At 36.4% G+C, this 14,179-nt stretch overlaps 1 protein-coding gene across 1 annotated transcript in view; it reads left to right on the forward strand.

Annotated features, from left to right (window-relative positions):
* The window catches only part of LOC306645606 (reversion-inducing cysteine-rich protein with Kazal motifs-like), a 78,699-nt gene that overhangs the window by 27,374 nt on the left and 37,146 nt on the right, over positions 1–14,179 (forward strand). Inside the window, 1 exon segment of the mRNA XM_079113519.1 lies at positions 12,679–12,712. Coding sequence (XP_078969645.1) covers positions 12,679–12,712 — 34 coding nt within the window.

Below are 14,179 nucleotides of genomic sequence, written 5' to 3' on the forward strand. Positions count from 1 at the left end.
TTTTCTCCCACATGATGTCTGACACTGTCCATCTCCTGTAGCCTGTCCTCCATAATTTTAGTGTGCTTCCTTCTCTTGTCTGGATTTCTGCATTGCCCTAGGAGGTCTACCAGTATGTGTTGATGAAGGACGGGACAGGAAAGGTAAGAGAGACACTGTCCTATGATAGAAATAAGAACAGTTTGGTTTTCAGTCTATCTTCCCTTATTTGAACTAGAGTTAAGTAACTATTCTCCAAAAGTCTACATGACAAGAGGATTTTTTATTTTGATACTGAACGCTGATGTCCCAAATTATTCAAGATAATATAGACTCAGTTTGGTTTTTTTATATGTTATTTAGAAACAAAGAGAAGCAAGAGCATTTTAATGTAGGAGAAGGGTCCTGCATTATAAATCCTAAATAACAGTACCTGTTCAAGTCTACTGGTGATAATGACTATTTGTTGTAAAGTAAATTTTGTGTAATATAGCCTGTTTTTCTCACTGGTTTTTTAAATCAGTATCTGAAACTGAGCTTTCAGTATCTTTTCCCGAGTGGTACAGGGGTAAACTCCTAGATGTTCAAGCCTTTTCTTTAGGCTTACATTTTCAGGAGTAGCATTTACCCTAGAATGGTTTTGAGTAGTTTGATTCAAGATTCAGAGAGTGGGGTAATTACATTTGAAGGAGTTTATTATCTTTATTGGAAAGATGCTACAGAATTCCTTTTGAGGGGATTTCTTAGAAATTTACTTAAGTGAATAAAGTTTAAAAAATGATAATGCTATAGCCAAGCATGGTGGCACATGCCTTAATCTCAGTTACTTAGGAGGCTGAGGCAAGAGGATCGCAAGTTTGAGGCCAGCCTCAGCAACATAGCAAGATCTTATCTCAAAATTAAAAAAAGAAAAAAAAGGACTAGAGGGATAGCCCAGTGGTAGAGCACTGTCCTAGCATGTGTAGATGTGCAGTTCTGAACTAAATCCCCCACATTACTACAACAACAAAAAAAAAAAAAAAGGAAAAAAATTGTAATGCTATTTAAGATTCTGTTTATTCTAACCAACTTAAGATTCTAACCAACTTAAGATAAACCAGTTAAATGTAAAGCATTGTTACATCTGATTTTTACAGAGTGTACTGAGAGGCTTATTTATTTATTAGAAAGCACAAACTGGAATCAGATTTGTTAAAATTCTGATTAAACTCCTTATAGCCTAACTTTAAATACTAGACAGTTATAGCTAATTGAGTGAAATTAATTAAAATATATGCTGCATACACAAGGGCTCAGGGAAATCCAAAGCAGAAAAATCATGTTGGGAGTTAGTGAGGAAAACTTTGCAAAAGAGAAAGACCTGAAAGGATTGATATAATTTGGCTATTAATAAGACCATGGATCAAAGGCATGTTAGCCAAAAAAAACAATGCACATGGCTTATGCCAGGAGCAAAGAGAAGACACACCTCTTTGGGGCTGAGAATCTGTACTTGAAAAGATCCTGGAAAGTTGACATTTGGAGGCTCCCCTCATTAGTAAATAAAGGATGATGATGATTCAATAGAAAAAGGCTAATATGATGAATAACAAAGCCAATATTTTAGAAAGCTTAAACTCAGTTTTGTGCAGACTAAGTTTTAAGTCCTCTAAACCCCTGTAACTTAGCTAAAAGGATATAAGGTTGACAGTGATACAAAATAGAAGACACAGAGATAAACCCACATAAATACAGTTATCTCATACTAGACAAAGGCACCAAAAACATTCACTGGAGAAAAGAACCTATTCAACAATGGTGCTTGGAAAATTGGAAATTCACATGTAACAAAATTAAATTAAACCCCTGTCTCTCACCCTGCATGAAACTCAAAGTGGATCAAAGATTTAAGCACTAGAGACCCCACACCTAATAGAAGAAAAAGTAGACCCAGATTTTCACCTTAGGATCTGACCTCCTTAACAAGACTCCCAAAGCACAAGAAGTAAAATCAAGAATCAATAAATGGGATGGATTCAAACTAAAAAGCTTCTTCTCAGCAAAGGAAACAATCAGTAATGTGAAGAGAGAGCCTACAGAGTGAGAGAAAATCTTTACGACTGCACTTCAGATAGAGCACTAATCTCCAGAATTTATAAGAACTCAAAAAACTTTACCAAAAATATAAATAACCCAATCAATAAAAAGGCTAAGGAAATGAGCAGACACCTCACAGAAGAAGAAATACAATCGAAGAAAGAAAAAATGTTCAACATCTTTAGCAATTAGAGAAATGCAAATCAAAACTACGATTTCATCTCACCCCGGTCAGACTGGCAATTATTAAGAATGTAAACAACAATAAATGTTGGCGAGGATGTGGGGGAAGAAGGTACACTCATACATCACTCATACATTGCTGGCGGGGGATGCAAATTGGTGCAACCATTATGGAAAGTGGTATGGAGATTCCTCAGAAAACTTTGGAATGGAGCCATCATTTGAACAGCTATCCCACTTCTTGATTTATACCCCAAGGACTTAAAATTAGCATATTACAGTGATACAGTCACATCAGTGTTTATAGCAGTTCAATTCACAATAACTAAACTGTAGAATCAACAACCTAGGTGCCCTTCAACTGATGAATGGACAAAAAAAAGGTGATGTATATATGTGATGGAACATTACTCAGCCTTAAAAAAGAATTAAATGATGGCATTTGCTGGTAAGTAGATGGAGCTGGAGAATATCATGCTAAGTGAAATAAGGCAATCCCAAAAAACCAAAAGCCAAATGTTTTCTCTGATATGGATGCTAATGCACAATTTGGGGTGGGGGTGGGGGCATTGGGGAAGAATAGAGTTACTTTAGATTAGGCAGAGGAGATTGAAGGGAGGGGAGGGGGTATGGGGATAGGAAGGATAGAATGAATTAGACATTATTACCCCTGTGTACATAATATAACTATATGACCAGTGGGATTCTACATCATGTATAACTAGAAGAATGAGAAATTATACTCCACTATATATGATGTATCAAAGTGCATTCTACTGTCAGGTATAACTAATTAAAGCAAATTTTAAAAAAATTTTTAAAAAGATAAGTTCGAGCCAGCACTAGGATGATAGCAATAGAATCAGGTATTCAAGAGTATGTCAGGGATTTGAAGACAGAATTTAACTGGATTTGTTATAATGTTTTGAATATGAAAGATAATGTTCAAGGAGATAGAATAAACACTTCTAATCTTTTCACCTAGTTTCCTGACTTACATTTACTATTTTCCTGTGCTTGAAGTCATTCTTTCTGGCAATAGGGCAGACTTGGTACCTAGACTGTTCCTCCAGATGAAAGCAATTTAAAATACTACTTTAATTTGCTGGAAAGAAAATATGGACTGCCCCCAAAACCTAGGCAAAGACAGGAATCCAGAGAAGTAAGAACACTAAAAATAACATTAGCACTGAGGACATTTGATGAATAACTTCCATAGTGCTGTAGCTTCAGAAGTCAAGAGATACATCTTCAGTTCTGATTAAAGATGGAAAACCTAAATGTAGTACTTTCCCCTTCCCACCAATAAACTTGGAATCCCAAAGGGACTATCAGTATTAGGATGATCAAGAAATGTTCAACAAATACAAAATAAATAAATAAAATAATTTTTTAAAGGAAATATGTTCATTTCTTCCCCTTCTAGGGAGCTACAAGGAAAATTGCTTCTCTCAAATGTTAACAATATAAGCTAGCCTTCACTTGAGTTTGCAGCCCACATTATACTGGTATCAATACAACATCAAGCTGAGAATTTATTTAAAGTGATGCTAAAGTTTATTTAAAGTGATTCTAGTGGCTCTTAGGTATCTGAGACAAGCTAACATAAATTCTTCTTAGAGAAACATTTCTTTATTCCAGACTCCTTGGATTTTCATAGATAAAGTTCTAAGAAAAATAAACAACTCACATGTAAATAAATCCCCAAATTCACCAGAAAACAAGATTCATCAAATGAGCTAGCAGGATTAATGGTGAACAGAATCAGTCCTGAAAATACTTCAGATATAGAAATTAACAGATGCAGACCATAAAACGTTTTATGTATTTAAGAAATAAAATAGTCTTGAAAATATAAAAAGCAAGCATAATTGAAAAAGAATTTCCAGAAAAGCATAACTGAAATAAAAACACAATGGATGGATGTTGTAGCAGATTAAATACAATAAAGAAAGTGAATTGGAAGGTAGAACTAAAGTTATGTGAAGAAGCAGCACAGAGGGACATGAAGCTAAAAGATAGTTCAAGAGACAGAACAGAGCAGGACTCATCTTGTAACTGAAGAACTAGAAGAACAATAGTATGGCAGAAGCAATGTTTAAAGAAGCCCAACAAATCCCCAGCCAGATTTCTTTTTCTTGATACACATGACAAATCTTAAAAGCAGTCAGAAAAAAATGACATTGCCTTCAAAGGAGACCAACAGTTGATTTCCCAGTAGCAACAGAGGAAGCCAGAGATCAGTAAAATGATACTTAAATGGTTCTGAAAGAAACTAAACATCAACCTAGATTCTCTATCCACCAAAAATATTTTTCAAGAAAGATGGCAACATTAAGATATTTCTAGATCCTTGCTAGAAGTGCTTCTCCAAAGGAATTTCTGAAAGATCTAGTCCAGCAGAAAATTATTTGAGATGCAAAAGGGAATATGAAAGTAGAAACTAGGTAAATTAAAACACATTTTATAAAACAATGGTAAGGAACTATTGGATTTCAAATATAGAATTAAAATGCACATTAACAATAGCAGATTCATTAGGAAGGAGATTAAGGGAATTGAAGCATTTTGAGTAATTAGGTACTTTTAATGTAAAGACCCATATTTCCAAGGTTGTTAGAAATACGTGACTTAAGTAAAAGGAGAGATGTCATGCCCACAGTCAGCCTTAAAGTAACCCTGGAACATTGAGGGTGTGCTTGAAAATTGATGGTGTGAGTGAAAGAGAGCTGGATTTTGAAGATTGCTTATTAGGGAACTGGAAGAGAAGGAACAGATATGGATAATAGTATTTCATATTACTGTTCAAAATGAAATGAGATGTTCCCAAAAAAGATAACTTTCTATCATTGGAAATGTTCAAAGTCTTACTGGATTCGTACATTGCAGAGGGAATTTCAGCAATGGACAAGAGATTCAAATAATGATCTTCCAGGTCTTCCATTCTCTTGTTTTGAACAATACTTGAGAGAGTACTTCCTTCAGTATTTAAGAGTACTTCTTTGAGAATGACCTGTTTGATTAAGGTCACCAAACTTTGATCGATCAGAACTGCCAAAATCAGTCATTAACTTGATGACTACATCAACATGTTCAAGTGTCATGGGAATGAATGCTCAGTTCTAGATTCTCCTTACATTTTCGTAAGTGTAGTCCTTAGCCCACCTAAGGGGCTTAGGTCATATGAGATTCACAGATATGCAATACTAGAAACTGAGATCATATTCAAAATATTCAACAGTTGGAATAACAGGCACAAACAATCAGAATAGATGCTAGCCGTATAGTACAGCCATACTAGAGCTAACGTTAACATGAACTTGATGTTTTCCATGAAGTATGAGGCAAAATAGAGATTCTTTTAAAAAATATATGCCTATATATATGGGGGGGGGGGGGGGTAGTTGTTTTTTGTTGTTGTTGTTGTTTTTTCTTTTTGTTTGGTTTTGGTTTGCATAGTCTTTGTCCAAAACAGCTGTAAACCTTTTCTTTGGCCACCAAATGTAATGATTTTTAAAAAAAATTTTTGACCATCAATAGCTATTTTCTTCCTTGTGTATCAGAATAAACATCATTAAGATTATGTGAGGCTGATGTATTTCTAGAGACCTGGCAATGGCTATAAAGTGATGAGATAAATTTTAGTTTTGGATTCATAAACTATTCCATACCTTTAATGTCAGACCTTACCTGCCACTTTCTTAATACAATGACCTTAAATATGAATACTTTTCCATTTGCTTCATGATCCACTGAAGTACCTTGCTACAAATTTACCATCGAATTTTTACATTTTTACTTATTTCTTCTTTCATAGATTCTTCTCTAGGATTTCCTTTATGTTCTTTTCAGGAACGTCATTGTCATTTCTCTCCTTTAATTCCTGGCTTTCTTCATTTCAGTTATTTGGTGTTATTTCGTTAAGAAAGGTGAAAAAGGAAAGGAAGGAAAGTCAGTAGGAGGTGCTTTGGGGGACTTTTAATCTTAAGGCAGTTAAGTTTGAAGCTAAATAGTTGCTAAAACAACTAAAATATTGTTCTGCCTTTGAGCTCTGCTTTTGTGACAATGCGAAGATAAAATTAAGACTGAAAATATTACAAAGAGACTCTTGGAACCACAAAACTCTTAGAACCAAAAACACTGTCATCCTTGAGTTCAGAGGCCCTTGGGTTCAATCCCCAGCACCAAAACAAAAATAATCATGTGGTACTTTACCTTCAGGACCTAAATATAATAAAGTGTGTTTGATTAATGCTGAGGAGACCTTAAGAATTGTTGGACTGAGCGCAGTGGCTCATACCTGTAATCCCAGCAGCTTGGGAGGCTGAGACAGGAGGATCAAGTTCAAAACCAGCCTCAGCAACTTAGCAAGGCTCTAAGCAACTTAGCAAGACCCTGTCTCAAAGTAAAAAACAAAAAGGGCTGGGTCAGTGGTTAAGTGCCCCTGGATTCAATCCCTGGTGTCAAAAAAAAAAAAAAAAAAAAACTTTGTAAACAGTAAGATGCTATGCATGCATACTATGTCAGAGTGGAGTTTAGCCGTTACCTGCAGCTGATGAGCTCCAAAAAGAGCGAAACCTGTAAGGTCCTGCAGTACTGGCTTAAGATGGTATAAAACCTTGATTATGTGTTACTTATAGGTTATTTGCTTTGTCATATTTGTATTATTGTTTGGGGAAAGGAGTAACTCCTATTTAGTCTCCATGCCCTAGTATATTTCCTTTCTAATTCCTCTCTGAGTCACCTGAATGAGATCATCCCCAAAAGGAAATCTGATCAAATCAGAATAGATTGTTATCTCGTCTAATTTTAAATACCCAGTGTTTTTTTTCTACTAGGCAATCTCACCTATTCCCATAGGTTTTTTGTTTTATTTTGTTTTTGTGGTGCTAGGGTTAAAACCCAGGGCCTCATGCATGCTAGGTAAGTGCTGTGCCACTGAGCTGTATTTCCAGCACAACTCCCATATCTCGCCTCCGTAGAATGACACCTCCAAAATCTTTTTCTGAGCTCCTGGATAGGTTTACTTTTGATGTTCTATTGGAGCAACAACCATGTCAGCCAAATTTGATTGATTTCAAATCAACCAAATTATTATTTTCCATGCATTATGTACTTCTCTTTCACTCCTGCTCCCCATGTATACCACCACACACATATGTACATGTATGTATGAATGCACACACATGCACATACATACATACATACACACGCATGCATGTGCACACACTCCAAAACAAAAACAACTTCTTTTTCTTATACTCAAGTATTATCTACTCTTTGCTCTTCCTCAACTGTTCCTACAAATCCCTGGCTATCAAGCCCAAAATATTTTTCTTCTAGCCAGGCATGGTGGCACAGTGACTCAGGAGGCTGAGGCAGGGGATCTCAAGTTCAAAGCCAGCATTAGCAAAAGCGAGGCACTAAATAACTCAGCGAGACCCTCTCTCTAGATAAAATACAAAATAGAGCTTGGGATGTGGTTCAGTGGCTGAGTGCCCTGATTTCAATCCCAGTACAAAAATATATATATATGTATTTTTTCTCCTAAATATATGTTACATCAATCTGCTTTCCAGATCCTCAGTTACTGCCTTAGTTCATGCCTTTATGTTACTTTGCCAGACTACTATCATAGCTGCCAAACTAGCTTTTCTAAGTCCAGTTTCTCCTCTTACCTACTATCTCTACTGCTAAAGTGATCCCTTCAAGGACTAATTTGATTGTGTCACTTCCCTCTTTAAAACTTTTCAGTGGCTCCCCTATAAGATGTAGTTCATACTTTACAGTCTGTTATACCAAGCTTTTCTCAATCTAGTCCCTGTTTCTTCTCTCCTTTACACTTCAGCAGCACATTACTTGTAATTTAACAGATTGACCATGTTTTGTTAGTTGTAGTTGTACAACTTGGAATTCCCTCTTCCAAATCCATTCTCATATATTCCTGTCCAATAGTATACTGGAACTGACCCCTATCAACTAGGATGAATGGATTGTTAAATATCCAGAATTTTGCAAGCCAGTTTGTAACTTGAAATCAGCTATCAGTGAGGGTATTTTCACCAAGAACATCAGCAAGTACTGCAAATTAGGACTTTCTCCCCCAACCAATTAATTCCCCACAAGAAAACTGGTCCCAAAACACCATTATCCCTATCCACTGGCACCCTTTGCTTCAAATTCTAGCTTAGGTGATACCTCTTTCAAACCTTTACTGCTCATCCCTCTTCTCTCCACCCACATAGAATTGATTGCTTCATCTCAATCCTTAGTTTTTCTCTTTTTAATATAAAATTCTGAGTTCCTGGATCAGAGTCCATATAGTTGTCTTTGTATTTGACTTCCATTTATTCAACATTCATTAAACTGATACACACTGAACTGATACACTTAATATGTGTCAGTCACAGTTCTCAGGGTACAGAGATGAAAAAGTTTAGCTACTGTCTTCAAGAAACTCATAATCTAGTCTGTAGAAAGAGAAAAAGTCAGATAGACCATTAAAATATGGTGACATGAATACAATTCTAGAAGTCTATACAAGACACATTGAGACCTGGAGGAAAAAACCCTACCCAGAGCAATGGGGAAATCTTCACAGAGCAGATAAGACTTAAAGGATGAGTAAAATGTTGTTGCCTATAAGTAGCTGCCACAGTCAGTACTTATGAAGACAGAATTTTATTTATAGGACTTTTTTCCATTCTAGAAAACTGAATTATACAGGGTTAATTTTTAGGTACAAGTCTATATGAATGTCTAATGAATTAAACTGACTTTGAATTAGTAGAGGAAGCACTGAGTACTATTATCACAGTAATGTTCTATATTAAACCATTCCAATACTCTACAGCCTAAAACAGTAACAATTCATTATTTCTTTTGAATCTAACATCTTGACAGTTCTGATCTAGCCAGGTTTAGCTAATTCTAGGTGGGCTCACTTATTTACAATCAGCTGACAGGTCAATCTGAAGTTGACTGGTTTAAGATGCCCTTGGCTAAGGCAATTTATTGTCTTCTGTCTCTCTCATCTCTCCAGCAGGTTAGCTCAGACATTTTCCTGTGGAGGTAGTAAGGGTCCATGAAAGGAAGTAGAAGCCATGCCCGGTGACACACGCCTGTAATTCCAGCAGCTCAGAAGGCTGAGGCAGGAGGATCGCGAGTTCAAAGCCAGCCTCAGCAAAAACGAGGTGCTAAGCAACTCAGCGAAATAAAATACAAAATAGGGCTGGGGATGTGACTCAATTGTCAAGTGCCCCTGAGTTCAATCCCTAGAACCCCTCCCTCCCCGAAAAAAGGAAGTAGAAACATGCAAATATGTGTTCAGGCCTCTGCTTGCTTTAAGCTTACTAATATATTGTAGGCCAAAGCAAGTCACATGGCCAAGTCCAGAGTCAGTATGTGAGAAATAGATAAAAGAAGTAAAAAATTGGGGCACAACTGCATTCAATTTACCACAAGCACTTAACCTTTTGAGCCTAGCATTTGATGGGCTGGACTCCTTAAATAAATGCAGATTTCAAATTGGGAGAAATTTCAGTTAATCTGTGAAAAGCAAACATTTTTATTTACTAAGGCCTATAAACAGCAGACCACTTACTTTTAATTAGTAGTCTAGTTGAATGATATTGGGAATAAAAAGCATTAAACAACAATTCATAAAATATATTATTTTTGTTCTTTGTCCAAAGAATAAAACATCCAAAATGCAAACCTGTATTTTTTTTTACAAGATTCATATCCTCAATATTTGTTTAGTTTTCATCATCCTTATCTTCAATGAGAATGGGAGAGGGTGCTGGAGTAGCTTATCATAGATGGGCCGTAGACAGGAAAAGGATTGAAACAAATGAACAAATGGAGAAATGTTAGAAAGGCATCAGTCACTGAAGTGGAAGAGTGGGTGGCTAGAGCAGAAAGTATACCTTCAGAGCCAACTGTGGATTAGAGGTTAGACCATCAAGGGTCTACTTTCCAGTGCACCCAAAGACTCTTCCCATGCCCCCAGAAGGAAGGTCAGTCTGATAAGCTCCCTCATCTTTCATTCTTTTCCATTTTTCTGCCAAATTTGCTCAAAGGTTGCCTGGTCCTGGCCCTAGAACAAAAGAGTTTGTTGTACTTCTCTAAAACCAAGAAAAGGATTTTTTTTTTCAACCACAATTTAAGGTTCCAATATAAAAACAGGAGACTGGTCAAATTGATTATTCCATGGACATAATTAAACCTTTTATCAGCTGCATTTAGAAAAATAATCCAGACTATTCTCACAATACAGTGCTATGTAAGAACACTGGTAGAGCAGACTGGAGGATAGCCAGATTCTGCTTACTGTGTACATCTGGCTCTCTAACTGAATAGTGAACACCTTGGGATTTTAAGTTCTCTTGAGATCCTGCCAACTCCTGTATGCTGACATGTTCTTTGGCTTATCCTTATCTTGGTGCCCCTATAGTCTTGGTTTATTCTCAAGTAAGATGAGTGGGTTGAGGGAGGCATATTGGCTGTGATATCAGTAAGCAGAAGGTTAGGAGAGGCTCCAAGGTAAATATAAACCCTCAGTTACTTCCCACTTTTGCCACCAGATGGCAATCAGACATCTGAAAGACTTGAGAATTGCTAACTACAGGATTGGCGATTTAAGAAACTATAAGTTAATGCTGTTATTTATTATGTGTATATTAAGTCCTGTCAACTAATCAATAGCTTAAGCAGTGAAAAGACAGAGTTACCTGTAATAAATTTAGGAATCTTTCGTTAAAGTTGAATATATGTTCAATCTATAAAATAAAGACATGTCCAATCATGATGGGTGTAACAGAGAACTGATAAATTCCTCAATATACAGGATCAATATTATGTATTCTAGTATGCTAGAGTGAAGGAACATTCTTTTAAACCTCAAAATTAAAGATGTAAAAATAGTATTCATTGATACTAAAGGTACTGCCTTATAAAATTATGAAAGTTTTTACTTCAATAAATGCAGTTTAATCTACACATGAAAGATCTATTGGTGAATATTATGAGAAGTGAGAAATAGTTGAGGAACATCTCTAAACTGGATGTGACATCAAAGGAAGCAACTGTGCCTTTTCCTTTTTCTTCAACAGGTAGCAAACTTTGGGCAAAGGCCAGATAGGAAATATTTTAGGCTTGCAGAATATATAGTCTCTGTCTACTCAGCTCTGTCCTCAGAGCATATGTCCTGTGAAGTAGCCAAGTAAAATACATAAATGAAGGGGTGTAACTGTTTCAATAAACTTTATTTACAAAAACAGGTGATAGCCAAGATTTGGTTTATGCACCATAATTTACCAACCCCTATTTATCATTGAAAGCTGGTTTACATAGCTATTTCCCCTTTGTAGGCCTCAGTCTCTGACTTCTGTAATATAAGGAAGCAAGATTAGATGATCTCTGACATTTCTCAGGTTGTGTTTCCTTTAGTACCTCTCTCTTAGCTAAATGATTCACCAGAATGATTTCCATCTACTTTTTATTTGTGCTCATATTATTTAAGAATTCATTCTCTTCCAGTTATGAATGATGTTAATCATAGCTGACAAGCCCTGAATATCCAAATGACTTTGGACAAGGAGTTTCTCATTTTTGTTTTCCTTCTTATTTTCTTGTATTTTCACTATGGTAACTTTGATACATTTTCCGAACAGTAATCTGAGACCTCTCAGAACTCTAATTCTAGTCTCTGGTTTTGCTTTTGTCTTGTTTTATGATCTGGGACAGGTCTTTTTCTTTTGCTGAAGGAATGATTTTTTTTCATCTGAAAAAATGGTAGAAAGATTCTTAAACTCTGGTGTCAGGAAGGAAGAATTAAAAAAAAAAAATCATCTTCGAAGCCTTGTTTAAAATTTGGGTATCTGTGCCCCATCCCTGGATTCTGATTCTGTAATTTAAAACCTAGGAAGCTCAGGTGATTTCAGTGCACAGCCATGTTTGAAAACCATCAGAGATGATCTCTAAGATCCTTTAAACTCTAAAATGCAGCAGTTGTATGAAATATATATTTCTTTAAATGTTTTTTATTAGATTACTTCCTAGAAAGTGTTTTATATCCTACAAAAAAAATGCAATTAATACATTGTAGCCACCCCACCACTGCACACACACACACACACACACACACACACACACACACACACACACAATTACACTTTGATACAGTTTACATAAAATTGATTTGCTATAATATGACCAGCTTACACCTTGGGGTGATCACCTTGATCCCCTGTAGGTGTTAGATGATGTTTTCCCTTTTTTCTAGCAGGTTATTTTATAGCTTCAATATTTTCAACCTTCAATTTAGAGAGGAATTAAATAGTTTGATATCCTAATTTCTATAAAACCATAAGATGGGATAAAATTAGAAATTCTTTCTGGTTGTTAATTTCTGTTTATTTGTTTTTCTTTAATTTACAGAATGCTCTTTTCAGTTGCATTAGCAGAAATGAAAGTAAGTATATTGTCAATGGTTATGCAAGCAGTCCAAAGAACAAAACAACAGTTTATAGAACATGATTAACTGTTATAAATTTTGCCAAGATCCTGGTATTTTAAGTTAGGCCGTTAATAAGCCATTTGAAAAATGCATAACAGAATTCTGCTAGGCTGTTTTCCTCTGGGGTGTTCAAGTCATTTATGTAGTAACAATTCTCATGTCCTAATTGCAGGTTTACAAAGCAGACACTAGAGTTAGATGTGCTAGAGGACAATAACACAATAATAGGGTCACTTTCAGAGGTCATACACATTCACATTATATAATGTAGCACTTGCCGAGAGCTGCCTCTCAGTTCATTTAGCAGAATTTTCTGAGTACTTGCTTGATATGGGCAGACACATCTGTGGAGGATGTGACCCATACACAAAGAACTGTAGGGCAGGGTAAGACATGAGAGAGAGCACTGATATGTTGCAGTTCAGAGGAAGGAGGGATCAGCCTTTAATGGGCTCAGAGGTGACTTCATGGAGTTGGTAGCTGAGCTGGGCCTTTAAGGGTGGACAAGATGTAAACAGTGGAGATTGGAGGAAGGGCATTATAGGTGAAAAGAAGCGGGAGAGCAGTTAGAGATCGAAAGAGACACCTACGGAACAGACAATTGTTTAGATCAACTTGGCAGGACATTAAGAAGCATTAGCTGTCAATACTTTATTTTCTACCCTTTCACACTGGAGCATTATTCAAGATTTCCCAGATAGTCTCTGCCACATAATCTTATATCCTCCCACACTGGCAAGGAAGCCAGCCCAAGGAGGAAATGAGAAGGTGGACATCTTGTCCTATTCTACTTGTCTCCTCTGTCCTCAACATACCACTCCTAGTATATCCTCATTGAGGTTACATTGATAAAATTAGGCCATAAATAATTTTTCTTTGTGGAACTGGGGAGGTAAATCAGTGGTAGAGTGTCCACTTAGCATGTGCAAGGCCTTGGATTTGATCCCCAGCACCATATACATCAAAAAATAAGTAAATCAAAATGGATTTTATTTATGGTGAAAATGAACTCTTTGGCAGGGGGCACAGTAATTTTGGTAGTCATCCCAAACTGAAAACAGGTGGCATAGTAGATATAGAACAGTTTCCTAATCCAGGAAACTGTCCTTATTTTTGTCCCAAGTTATTTCATTGTTAATCTGTGTGTGATTTTACCATTATCATTGTTTCTAAAAGTCACCTAAATTCCCTGCTCATTGGTCTGTGAAATTCACCAAAAACCTGGTTCTGATTCTTCCATATCCATCTCTAATAATTATCTGGGAATTCTTACCTCACTTTCTCTAAACCTCTTCCTGACACACATCTGTCGTGGCTCCCGTTTGCCTCCCACAGATCCCCTTAGATTCCTGTAAGTGTCTCTTAGTCTTCATTATAATTACCACATCTGCCCCTCTGCCAACTGGCCTGTCATCTCCCTCT

Source organism: Sciurus vulgaris, assembly GCF_902686455.1.
Source record: "Sciurus vulgaris genome assembly, chromosome: 15".
In the NCBI taxonomy this organism is placed as follows: Eukaryota; Metazoa; Chordata; class Mammalia; order Rodentia; family Sciuridae; genus Sciurus; species Sciurus vulgaris.